We start from the raw sequence: 13,390 nt of genomic DNA, 5'->3' as shown, positions 1-13,390 counted from the left end.
TATTTCAACTCTATTTTTTATGTTGTGGTGAATCTGATTTACTCTTTCCCACCAAAAAATTTAAAATTTTTAATAAAAAATAGACAACCGTTTTACATTTGGTGGTAAGAATTGATAAGGAAAGAATTTAGCATTTCGTCAAAGATCTTATTAAACTATGACTTGAATTCGCATCATCAGTAATAGAGTGTCATTTGGTAACAATTCATCAATCTATAACTACATCGATAGCATTGGTAACTTCACCTATTAGATAGATAACCAACTATATATTTTAGGTTTATTTTCTTTGTTTTTGTTATAATTATAATAAATCTATTAAAAATATATAAAACAAGAGTAATTTATAACACCGTTTAAATGATTGATTTGTTTATATAAACATTAGATTGATTTGTGGTTTTGTTTAATGGGTTATCAATAACAGAACTATAAAAAAAAAAAAAACTTTTAAAAACTATGATACAGTCTGCTGTGTAATGAATACGAATCGAAAAGCAAATAAATATTTCAATCAAATAAATTATAAATGTTAAAAATACATAGAAATCATTAATTTTTTTACAGACACAACGGAAAGAGAAAAAAAGACGTGGACACTCTTTTTTTTCTCTTTCCTTTTTTGTAGACATAAAAAAAAGAAAAAAAAGACGTGGTAAAATGTTAAAAAAAAATTGAGTGAAATACCAACACCAAATACCAACCCTACTTTTTTCTTCCCTCATTTGAAACTGGTCCCTTTGACCAAAAAATAGTTATTTTTAGAGTACCGAAACACAAAAACTTAGTTTTAGGTGAATCTGATTCTACTAGGTTTAGCTTCCCCGAATTCATTGTTTGGAAATAGATATTATTTTTTTTAATTTTCTTCTAGTAAACTTCCCCATTGATTGTAAAAAATTTTCTACAATATTTAAAGGAACAAATTTTGGTTATTTCGAACTATTTATTTTTTTTTACTTATACTATAAATTTACATAAAAATTAGGATTTTTCTATTTGTTTTATTATTATTTTTATAAAAGTCAAAATGGGTCAAAAACATTCTAAAAGAATAGATACAGGTAAGAAAAACAAATGTTTTTTTTTGTATAAATTTTTGATACCAACAATTTTCTAACAATAAAACATTCAAATGATTTTTAGTAATTGGCGATCCATCATCTCTGCCTTCGACTTTAATGAATAATATGATCAATCAATTAAATCTTCTAGATAATCAATTCAAATCAAATTTTGATAGTGAATCAGATAAAGCAATGAACGTGAAGGGTATTAAAGATCCAAGTACTGTTAGTTTAAATAATCAACTTAGAATAGAATATTTAAGTGAGTTCAATATTGAAGAGATTAGAGAAACTGTAACTCTTTCATTAAAAATAGCCAACTCAGCATATGAAGATAAATTGGATTTAACAGAGAAGAACATCAACTCTTTTGCAAATCTTGTAGCTAATTTCTATAGTCAATCAAAGGTTAGTGCGAATTCAGGAAATCCAACATTTTCATTTTTGATGAACAGAGTGGTGCCAGGCGTTTTTGTTTGTGTAGGCTGCTCCTCCCTTTCATATAAAGAACTACAATCCTTTGGAAAGGAAACCGTGGTCGGAACTTCTTTTATCTACAAGATTATGGTCAGCACCGATGATATTGTAACAGAAGAACGAAATAATACTATTATGACTTTGCAAAAGGAAATAGAGATTGTTCGTTCAACTGTGATGAAAGCTACTGGACTTTACGTTAATGGTCTTATTACAGCTGATGAACAATATGATGTTGCTGTCAGAGCTTATAATGCACAAATTATAATTCAAAACCAAATAGATGCTTTATCTTCACCTCAATTGAATTGTGAACTAGGATCATCATCAACACGATCACAAACATCAACTATTATATACACAACTCCCTTGGAAAAATCTTTGGAAAATCAAAGTCAATGCCTCCCTCCCCAATTGAATTCTCTTTCCAGAATTAGTTTTCTTTAAAAAGAGATTTGGAAGTGAATATTAATAATATATTAAATAAAATAACAATTGTCTTAATTATCAATAAACTTACCCTCACAGTTAAGAAGAATTAAAAATTCACAAAATAATATTTGAAACTAATAAAAAATAATATTAACTAATTAAAGAAATAATAATATATTTTTCATTTATTAATATTATCTTTTTTGATATTCTTTTTCTGAAAGCACTTCTTTTTATAACTAGTTATTTTATGTTTCTTAGAACTAAAAAGAAAATCGGAGGTGGCATTATGCATCTGGCACTATTTTCATGTGACCAATATATTGATATCCAACGACCAAATAACAGCTCTCAACTTTTACTTTCAGTTTCTTAATCAACTGATTACGATAACTTCTCCCAATTATGACATATGTGTATTTCCGAATAATTAGAACACCTACAATACAAAAATATAGCATTCAAGTGACCTAATTTCCAATTGATTTCCTATTGCATCTGCAATTAAATTAGCATCTTTACAAACTCCGCACAACCTATGCTTCTTACAACATACTAAAAAATAAAATGTAATTAATAAATATTGAATTATTATTATTAATTAATTTGTAATTTAATCACTACTCTTGCTAATTGATCTCTATACCTTAATCAACAAACAGTGAATGAATATATTTTTATGTTGTTGCTGTTGCTTAGGATATGTTGTTGAACATGGATTTGATTGTCAAATTGCTGTTGATATTGGTGTGGTGGTAATATGTAGATCGGTTTGCCTGTAGATTGTCGTTGTTGTTGTTGTGTTATTCTATAGTGTTGAAATGTGGAGTTTGTTGTGGTGACATTGTCATTGCTTGTTACTGATGTGGAGGTATCTGATGTGATGATGTCTGACTCTGTGCAACCTGTTGGTAATGTAGTTCTGGAGCATCAAAAACTGTAACAGCTGCTGGATTAATGCGATCGCTCTTTTTCGATTGGTGGAGGAACCAATTGGTTGTTGTGTATGTTGAAGACTTGAATTCATTTGTTGTAGTTGGCACCGGATACTCTACCTTTCCTTACTGCTGGTCAAGTAATGTTTTGTTGTTGTAACCACCACACTGCACTGATCATGGACTTGCTCTCTCACCACATACCAGTGGCTGAACAATTGGTAGGCATGTGATCGAACTGTCAGCAAGAATGGCCATTCTTGCCAAACATTATTTTTTCTCTAAAAAGCACATCACGTCCAAGTACTTTAGTTCCTCGCGATGTTGACAACTTGAAGCAATCTGTTCCTCTATGCAATCCTGAATTCAGAGGTGACACGGTTTTAAAGTGAAGTGTAAGTAGGCAGAATCATCTAATATTTAAGTACTTCTACTGCAATCAGTTGGCTGTCATCGTTCCGTACTTTCATTGTTCTATCTTTTGTAATACAATTGGTCAAGGTTAACAGTTGTAAAATATCTCGATTCTAGTTTTGTGGCTATAACTTACAGAGTTAACAATATTTACAACTATAAACTAGTCCTCCAAATTATCGGTCTGTTGCTTTGCTAAATTCAAACTTAAGAACATTTAAAATAAATCATTTCTCTGTCATTCAAAATAAAGTTTAATATCGAATTACCTCCAATGATCAATTAGCTATTCTAGTAAAATAAAAAAATTGAAAAAAACAGATATTTTTTTAAAGTAACTTACAAACGAAGTTTCAAAAGAACATTATTATTTTTATAATCTTTCTAATCTTCGTCAGTCATCTTGCATATGTATTTATTTGTTGATTTGTTTATCATGCACGAGGTACAAGATAAGAATAAAAGAAAAATAGACTGTCTTGGTTATTCTATTAAAAACAAAAAAAAATAAAAGACAAAAAACATATGTAATTAATAAAATAAAAAAGAATAAAGTTGTATTAATAAAATTTGCACAGAAATCAAATTATTATCTATATATATTATTATTATTATTTAAACTAAAAAAGGAAGAATTAAATACTTGAATATTGTGAACGATTTCTTCTCTTGAGAACAAAGAATACAGCAGCACCGATTAAACCAATTGCAACTATTACACCTATGACAATACCTGCTATTGCACCACCTGATAATCCGTTTTTATCATTGTCTGGATGATGATTATCACTGCTACTGCTATGTCTGTTGTCACTGCTGCTGCTGGTGTTTGGTTCATCACTAGAGTTCACAACATTATCACAATGTTGACCGATAATACCATCACTGTGAACTAAACATGATTTGTTTGTGGAACAAGCAATCACTGGTGCAACATTATCATATTTAATACTGTATAAATAGATTGATGTTGAATTACAGTAGATGGATGAGGTTGAGTTTGATTGACTGGTAAATGAGACACTGGTCAAAGATAGAGTGTTTGATGCTGAGTTGGTAAAGATAGAACTACCTGATCCACTGCCAATCACAGTGTTATTAGTGAGTGACACTGTCTTCAAAGTGGAAGCAACATAGTTTGTTAAAAACAAAGCACCTCCATTGTTTTGACTTTTATTCTCATTGAATGTTGTATTCGAGATATCTGATGTTCCTCCGCTTTGGTAGATAGCACCACCATCTTTAGCACCACTGTTGGAAATAAAGTTACTATCAGATATTAAAAGGAAATTAGATCCTTTTGTAGATACAAAGTATATTGCTGTTGAACCAGTATTAAATTGGAAGACAGATTCATCTATTGATATATAGTTGTTAATAGATGAAAGAAAACCTTTGGAGTTGGAACTAAGTGTGTTGTTGAATAACTTTAAACTATCGATCAAGGTAACACTCGGGGTATTGGAAATTGTACTATCTCCGATATTGGAATCTAGTGTAATGATTGAATTGGTGGCATGATTGTCGGTGAATGTAAGATTGGAAAAACTTGTAGTTGCATACAAAGAGTAGACAATTGAATCGAATACAACTTTGTTGTTGATAAATTGGCAGTTGTTAATGATTGCATCACCTGGAGTATCAGTGTAGAAAACAGATCCGTAATTGGCATTGTTGTTCTGGAATATAGAGTTTGCTATGGTAACGAATGAACTGATATTATTTGTGTGGAAATAAATTGAACCTCCATATCCTCCAAGTGCATTGCTTCCAAGAGCATAAACATTGTTCATTGACAAGCTTACTACTGTGGAGGTAGATTTGGTATTAACATTGACAACAGTACCGTTTTGAGTTGAACTCTTTCCATTGATAATATCTAAATTACTGATCTTTAGAGTTGTAGTTGAATCTCCTGTTGACACAGCATCAGTAATGGATATAAAATTACTATTTGATTGAAGATCAACAGTGGCAAAAGAACTTGGATCTGTTGATGATCCAACAATGGAAACAGTTTCACCAATGTTGATATTTATGAAGCTATTATTTGATCCTGTGTAAGTAGCAGCTGCCAAACTCAGAATCAAAGATGAAGCACCGGTGTTTGAACCATTTCTAAAAACAGTCAAACCAGTCAATATATCTGGACATGCTGTTTGTGGAGTGTTACCACAATTTGAACTATATGATTTGCTTGAATCTACATAAATTTGAACTGATTTACAATTAACTAAATTAAAAAATAAAATAAAAAAAGTAAAAATAAAATATTTATTATAATTTAATGTTGTCATATTTATTTTAAATATTATTATTTGTTTAAAACTTTATCTCTACCAAATTTTTATGTTTTCAAATTCTTTTTTTTTTTTGATTTATTATTTTTATGTTTATTTTTAATAATGGGCATCTGGAGCGCGATGAATTAAATATTGGGTAAATTGATTGTTGATTAACTTTTAACACCTTTTTTTATGTCTGTGTTTTTTTTTTATAAAATTAATTGGTTTTGTTGACTGAATGTTGGTGGTGTCGGAAGGAGATGTTGATGAATTAGTTGTGGTTTTTCATTTTGTATTTCGCTGTTGTTATTGAATAAAGGTGTCTGTTTTGGCTTGTTCATGATCGATCATATGCTTCTCAACAACAATAATAATTTGTTGATCAAGTCTATTACTGTTACTACCTACAGCGAGGCAATGATGTTTACAACCTTGCTTCTTGATGTCTTTGAGATGTCGGCCTTCAACAATTCGATCAACTGAACCTTGACGCTCTCTTGTGTGGATACCGAGATCTTTTCCCAGAGTGAGTTCTTGTCACCTGGTGAGAGAAGTGGACGAACCAAAATTGCAGAGAATTCTTTCAACTAAATTTGTTATTTAAAGGGTGCGGTTGATTGAGTGTTTAATATGTGAGTTTTAAAAAGGTTGTAGTGTACTAAAACAACATACCAATGGATCTGTGGAGTTGACCATCATGAACAAGAGACATCCAATGAGTTGATCGGGTTGTGCCTTGTAGGTGTTGAACTTTGCCTCTGCTTCTCTGATGACATTGATATCATTGTGAGTGAGTGCTTTGATAGTGTCGATAAAAGTCTGTGGAATTTGGTCCATCGTTTATTTTTATATCGTGTCGTCGTCGTCGTCGCGTCGTTTAGATAGATCTAGTTATTGATTTGAAAAGTGTGTGGGTGTGTGTGTTGTTGACTTATCGAAACAGCAACCGAAGCAATAACAACTATATTAATATATAATAGATATGATATATATGGTCTATAATTATCACCTATAATTGTAATTTAATAGCAATTCAAAAAATAATAATAACATTAATATTAAAAAATAGGATTGGTTTCCAACAACAAAACGTAAATTTTGTAATATTAAAATTTGATAATAAAAAAACAAAAAACAAACTATTGATATTTAAAATAAAAAGTGCACTAAAAAAAAAACAAACTATCAAAATGTTTTAAAAAAAACAAAAACAAATAAAGGGTGTGTTGTAGTTTGGTTTTTCTCTTCTCTAACTTGTTGTCAATGTTCTTTTTAGGTTCGGGTTTTGGTATTATTGTTTGTTTTGTTTGTTTGTGTGGTTGTCGATAATTTCCTTTGTCCACTTAAGATTGCTGTGTTTGTGTTTATTGTTATTGTAAAATTCCAACTCTTATTTTAAAATCAAATCAAACTTCTATATATCTTTTTTGTTGTTGTTGATGATGATGATGATGATGTTGTTATTGTTGTCTTGTTTGTCGTTGTCCTGTCTGCTAATCATCAATAATCTTGGTGAAATCTTAATCGAATAGTTGGTGTTCACTCTTTGATTTTAAGAGATGATGCTAAGAATGAACACTGAGCTAAAAACTATTATTACTATTGCTTTTTCATTTTTTCTCATCTTAAAAAAAGATGAAATGACATTATTTACTACAACCAAAACTAACTAAAACCTAGATAGCAATATTGAACAAAACTATTTATATATATATTTACACTAAAAATATTGATTCCAAGAAATAAACAATTTTATTTTTTTCTTGATACTACTGGCTACTTACAAAGATTATCAAAAAGACGAGAGGAAGTTACGTCTAAGCGCCGAAGCTGATTTGTTTTGTTATTTTTTTTTCTCTCTGTCCGGTGTCGACATCCAAAAAAAAAAAATTAAAAAAAAGAAAAAATTTAAAAAAAAAATTAAAAAAAATCGACACCCATTTAAAATTTTGTGAAAAAAACGAATGGTAAATCAAATCAATTAATTGAAATTGAATAATCATTTAGTTAGTTTTTAAATGAATTTAAATTAATAAAAAATCATCGTTTTTTTTTTTTTTTGTTTTTTTTTTTTCCAAGATGATGCTTTACAGAAGTTCAAGTAAACTTGGATACCAGCGATTGCTGTACAGGTTTAATAATAATAATAGCAACCAGTCATGGAGATATAGATATTATACGACTACAACAACTATTCTTGGAATTGAAACAAGTTGTGATGACACAAGTGTTGCGGTGGTCAACAGTGACCGGAAGATTCTCGCGGAATACAGAAAAGCACAGTGGGACATTCATAAGAAGTTTAATGGTGTCGTGCCTAAACTGGCGTCGGAAGCACACATTCAGGTGATCGATGAAGCGGTGGAGTATGCACTGCGCCAGTCCAACAAGAGTATGGAGGAGATCGACGCTGTCGCCGTTACCACCGGGCCGGGCATCGCACTGTCTCTCCAGGTCGGCGTGGAGAAAGCGGTTGCTCTGGCCAAGCAATACAACAAACCACTGATATCGGTCAATCACTTGGAAGGACATTGTCTGACCTGTAGACTTAGCGATCCATCGATTGAGTTTCCTTTCATGACACTGCTGGTGAGTGGTGGACACACCCAACTGCTCATCTGTCACGGAGTCTCCAGCTATGTTGTTGTTTTTTATACTTAATGTGAGGAGCTTGTTGATCTAGATGTTGTACTTGTTCTTGTTGTTGCTTGGTTAAGTTTATTACGTTTATGACCTGATGGTGTTGGTGATGTTCAGCATGCTCATGTTGCTCGAGGTGCATGACTTCATCGGTAGACGATCTACAAAATGATGTCCATCTGCTTCATCTACGACAAGTCCATCAACTACACTCTGGCTGAAGGTGATGTTGAAGACTAGTGATCGGCAGGCGCACCTCATGGCCAGTGTTATCCTCAGATTACTTCGGCACATAGAGACAACAATACGTGCTGACACGAACAGAATATGTGTGTGATGAAAGGTGTTGGTGTTCTTCACCGTGGTCATAGGCATTCTCTTGTTGTGTCTGATGATCAAGTGGCGGACAAACTACAACAAGGTGCATAACCTCTGAACTACAACTACATTGGACTCGTCATCGATGTCATGGCGTTACAGTTAGATAGTCTGGATGATGATGATGTTCATGTTGCCGATCTATAATTATGTCATCTTTGTAGCACACGTACGGCAGTTCCACTTTCATTGCAATCTTTGGTTGATATACTGAGGTGAGTTACAATCTTATTCTTGGTCACATCTAACACCTATTATAAATACATAAATTAGTATAAATTTTTAATTTTATAACTACTATATACATCTCGAAGCAATTACAATTAAAATGATAGTGTATGTTATATAAATATCAAAATCAGAGCTGTACTGATTGGTATGATAACTAGTCGAGTATATATGAAAATAAAAGAATGATTGTGTGATTCTGATCAATATTTAGAGCATTAATCTTGTTCTTAAACAAATTATAGTACTATCTATTAACTTCATAAATATAACAATCTTTAGAGATAATTATCAAGTATTTAAGATGATAGAATCCAATGATAGACAGAGATATGTAATTATGTGGGTGTATGTCGTTTAAACTTACAATTAGATACCTGCGTAAGATCATAGGTGTTTTGTTCTTAATATCTTTCTCAGTCACGCAGACGACCTTTTTGAAAAATTTCAAAAAACGTGGTAAAAATGTTGCTGCCAACAGCATTCAGACAAATTTTGAAATTTGTTTTTACGATCAAATTTAAGTGTGGTCATATAAATTTTTTGTCACGTTTTTAATTGACTCCAATTTTTTTTTTTAACTCCCAATTGAAAATATTGATGACTGAAAAGGATATCCATAATAATACGTAAAGACTACTTCAAATGATTTATCAACTTTTTTTTTTTACGAAAAATAATTTAAACTTTTTTTTTAAATTTATTTATTATTTGTATTTATTTATTCAGCATGATATATTATGTGTTGGGGCATATTTTTGTACTTTTTATAATAAAAATTAATCAAAAAAGTCATATTGCTTATCAATAATACTATGGCTGTATACCAAACAAGAGAATTCATTATCGAAGATGGTGTTTCATACTTTATGTTCTTAGGTTCGTTATTTGGTGTCAATTCACCATTAATTGCTGGAGAGTTGGAATAGGAACTTTCAAATGAGACTCTTTTCAAAGTTAAGTTCTTTGATCCACAATCGGTATAGAGAGAGCTACCTAATCCACCAATCGCTGCTGTATTGTTTGTGAATGTTACATTAAACAAAGATGCGTCCGTATAATTAGATAAAAACAACGCTCCACCACTATTTAAACTCTGATTATCGATGAATATTGTACTGGCAATCTCTGATGATCCACCGCTTTGGTATACAGCTCCACCATCTTTTGAACCAGTGTTTTTAAAGAAATTGCTATCGTAAATTACAAGTCTATTACTGTCTCTTGATTCAGATGATCCCAAGCTATATATAAAGTAAATAGCAGTTGAACCAGTATTCCATTGGAAATCTGCTTTTTCTAAAGATATCATACGGTCTAGAGAAGATATAAAACCTTTTGAGTTTGAACTTAGTGTGTTGTTGTAAAACTTTAATTCAGAGATTCTAGTAAATTGTGCTTTGAAATTGAATGTAACTATAGAATTGGTTGCATGATTGTCTGTGAATAGGGTATATAAAAGTTGTATATGAGCATGCTCAAGGTGTAAAACTGAATCGAAAATTGAAGTATTATTCATAAATTGGCAAAATAGAATCGATACAAACATAGGAGTATCAGTATAGAAAACAGATCCGTATTTAGCAGTGTTTTTCTTAAATGCACAGTCTCTTAAGGTAACGTATGATCTGATATTATTTGTGTGGAAATATACTGAACCTCCATATCCTCCAAGTGCATTGTTATTAACAACATGAGCATTGAGTATTATTAAGGATACCATTGTTCCGGGTTGGGTGGTAATAACATTGACAACAGTACCATTTTGAGTTGAACTCTTTCCATTGATAATCTCCAATCTAATGATCGATATACTTGTGGTTGAATTTCCTATTGACCCAGCATCGTTTATAGATATAAAAGTACTATTTGATTGAAGATCAATGATAGCACGCGGTGCACCTGACAAATATGACGATCCAACAATTGAAACAGTTTCACCAATATTGATATTAATGAAGCTATTATTTGATCCTGTGTAAATACCTAATGCTAATTTAAGAATCAAAGATGTAGCACTGGTGTTTGAACCATTTCTAAAAACAGTCAAACCAGTCAATATATCTGGACATGCTGTTTGTGGAGTGTTACCACAATCTATACTATATGATTTGCTTGAATTTACATAAACTTCAACCGATTTACAATTAATTAAATTAAAAAATAAAATAAAAAATATAAATATATAAAAATTATTGAATATCGTCATAGTATTGTTAATGTTGATCAAGAGGTTTATTTTAATCTGGTCGATTATTTTCAAAAAAAATTGTTTCTTTTTCAAAAAAAAAAGTTTTTGGTGGCAGTATTAAATAACAACTGAATCAGGTCCTATATATACTTCTCCACCAGAAATCTCTTTGGAAAATCAAGCAAATGACTCACTCTCCAATTCTAATCTTAGTCCAGAAATAGTAGAACTATTCAAAAAGAGATTAGGAAGTGGATACTTTAATCAAAAATAAATAAAATTATTGAATAGTTAGTATTTGTATTTAAAATTATTTTTTTTATTTTTATAAATTTATTTTAATTAAAACAACCATTCAATGTTGGGAAATTATGAAATTTCATTAGAATAGCTATGACAACAGCTCCAATAGCTACTATTCCTCCAATAACAATAATTGCAATTGAACCACTCGATAACTTTTTAGTGTCATCGTCGTCATGTTGATTTTGATAACTATTGCCGCTGCTTGTAGAATTAAATTCAAAACTACTACACCATGTTGTGGCTTATCATCACTAGAACTTATATCATTGCTACAATATTCACCAAGAATACCATCACTGTGTACCAAACAAGAGTTAATTGTAGAACATGAGATCACTTGTTGTGCATTGTCATATATATATATACTCTTTAAGTATATTGATGTCGAATCACAATAGATTAAAGAGTTGGTATTTGAATGATCGAATGAGACATTATTCAAAGAGAGTATCTTTGATGCTGAGTTGGTATAGATAGAGCTACCTTTTCCAATACCAACCAGTTTGTTATTTGTGAATGTAACGTTAAATAATGATGAATCTAAATAATTTGATAAAAACAAAGCACCACCATTATTCAGACTTTGATTGTCAATGAAAGTTGTATTCGAGATATCCGATGATCAAACGTTTTGGTAGATAGCACCACCATCTTTAGCTCCAGTGTTCTGTATGAAGTTACTATTGGAAATTAAAAGGAATTTGTTATTAGATCCTATTGAAAATTCATAAAAAAATAGCAGTAGAACCTGTATTCCAATTGAAATCTGACTCATCTATTGATATATAGTTGTTAAAAGTCGAGAGAAAACCTTTAGAATTTGAACTTAATGTGTTGTTCAGTAGCTTTAAACTATAGATCCATGTAACACCATCAGTATTTGAGTCGAGATTGATAATTGAGTTAGTTGCATGATTGTCTGTAAAAGTAAGATTCTTAAATCTAGTAGCAGCATTTTCAATCGCTAAAATGGAATCTATAGTAACATTGATATTTATAAATTGGCAACTGTCAAACATTACATCACCTGGAGTATCAGTGTAGAAAAACAGATCCGTAATTGGCATTGTTGTTCTGGAATATAGAGTTTGTTATGGTAACGAATGAACTGATATTATTTGTGTGGAAATAAATTGAACCTCCATATCTCCAAGTGCAATGTTATAAACAGAATAAACATTGTTCATTGACAAGCTTACTACTGTCGAGGTAGATTTGGTATTTACATTGACAACAGTACCATTCTGAGTTGAACTCTTTCCATTGATAATCTTTAAATTACTGATCTTTAGAGTTGTAGTTGAATCTCCGGTTGATACGCTATCGTTTATAATTATAAAACTACTATTTGATTGAAGATCAATGATGGGAAAAGAACTTGGATCTGTTGATGATCCAACAATGGAAACAGTTTCACCAATGTTGATATTTATGAAGCTATTATTTGATCCTGTGTAAGTAGCAGCTGCTAAACTGAGAGTCAAAGAAGAATCAGTTTTTGAAAGATTTCTAAAAATAGTGAAACCAGTCAATATATCTGGACATGCTGTTTGTGGAGTGTTACCACAATTTGAACTATATGATTTGCTTGAATCTACATAAATCTGAACTTTTTGACTATTTATTAAATTAAAAAAAAAAAGTAAAAACAAAAAAAATATAAAATTTTATAAAAGACATTTTGAATTTAAAAATTGAAAAATAGATTATTATAAACTTTATTTATTATTTTACTACTTGAATATATTGGTACATTTTTTTTCTAAACCTGGGAGAAAGTGGTTCACATAATTTTTATTTATAGCACTACTTGTTTAAAAATTTTTTCACCATATTATGTTATACACAAAGAAGTGTTATACAATCAAATTAATAAATTTAGGTCTTGGGAGTTCTTATTTATTTAAACAAATAATAAATAGATAATTAATTTTGGAAATACAAAACATTGATTTCATAAAAGTGATCAAAAAAATAAAGAATATATTAATTAAGATTTTAGAAATAATTAAAAACATTTTACACTGTGAAGAAAAA

General features: G+C 30.6%; 3 protein-coding genes across 3 annotated transcripts; 1 reads left to right on the top strand and 2 right to left on the bottom strand.

The window, feature by feature from the left end:
* Positions 1–1,030: 1,030 nt before the first annotated feature.
* On the top strand, positions 1,031–2,009 carry PPL_03338 (uncharacterized protein; the record flags this gene model as incomplete). The annotated part of the gene is made up of 3 exons (XM_020574305.1): positions 1,031–1,064; positions 1,147–1,938; positions 1,996–2,009. The coding sequence occupies 3 exons, from the start codon at positions 1,031–1,033 to the stop codon at positions 2,007–2,009; spliced, it is 840 nt and encodes a 279-aa protein (XP_020436377.1).
* A 117-nt stretch (positions 2,010–2,126) lies between these two features.
* PPL_03337 (uncharacterized protein) lies at positions 2,127–6,447 on the bottom strand (the record flags this gene model as incomplete). Its single annotated transcript, XM_020574304.1, has 8 exons — positions 2,127–2,130; positions 2,420–2,531; positions 2,672–2,851; positions 3,969–5,004; positions 5,131–5,558; positions 5,846–5,910; positions 6,019–6,197; positions 6,283–6,447. 8 exons carry the CDS (start codon positions 6,445–6,447, stop codon positions 2,127–2,129), a joined length of 2,169 nt encoding a protein of 722 aa, XP_020436376.1.
* Positions 6,448–8,224: 1,777 nt separating this feature from the next.
* Positions 8,225–13,302, bottom strand: PPL_03336 (uncharacterized protein; the record flags this gene model as incomplete). Its single annotated transcript, XM_020574303.1, has 10 exons — positions 8,225–8,411; positions 8,535–8,682; positions 8,840–8,879; positions 9,224–9,289; positions 9,671–10,953; positions 11,242–11,305; positions 11,580–11,893; positions 12,207–12,427; positions 12,545–12,947; positions 13,296–13,302. The coding sequence occupies 10 exons, from the start codon at positions 13,300–13,302 to the stop codon at positions 8,225–8,227; spliced, it is 2,733 nt and encodes a 910-aa protein (XP_020436375.1).
* Between the last annotated feature and the right edge of the window lie 88 nt (positions 13,303–13,390).

Source organism: Heterostelium album (assembly GCF_000004825.1).
Source record: "Heterostelium album PN500 unplaced genomic scaffold PPL_scaffold3, whole genome shotgun sequence".
In the NCBI taxonomy this organism is placed as follows: domain Eukaryota; phylum Evosea; class Eumycetozoa; order Acytosteliales; family Acytosteliaceae; genus Heterostelium; species Heterostelium album.
Note: the sequence above shows the minus strand (reverse complement) of the source record. Positions and strands in the feature narration are given on the sequence as shown.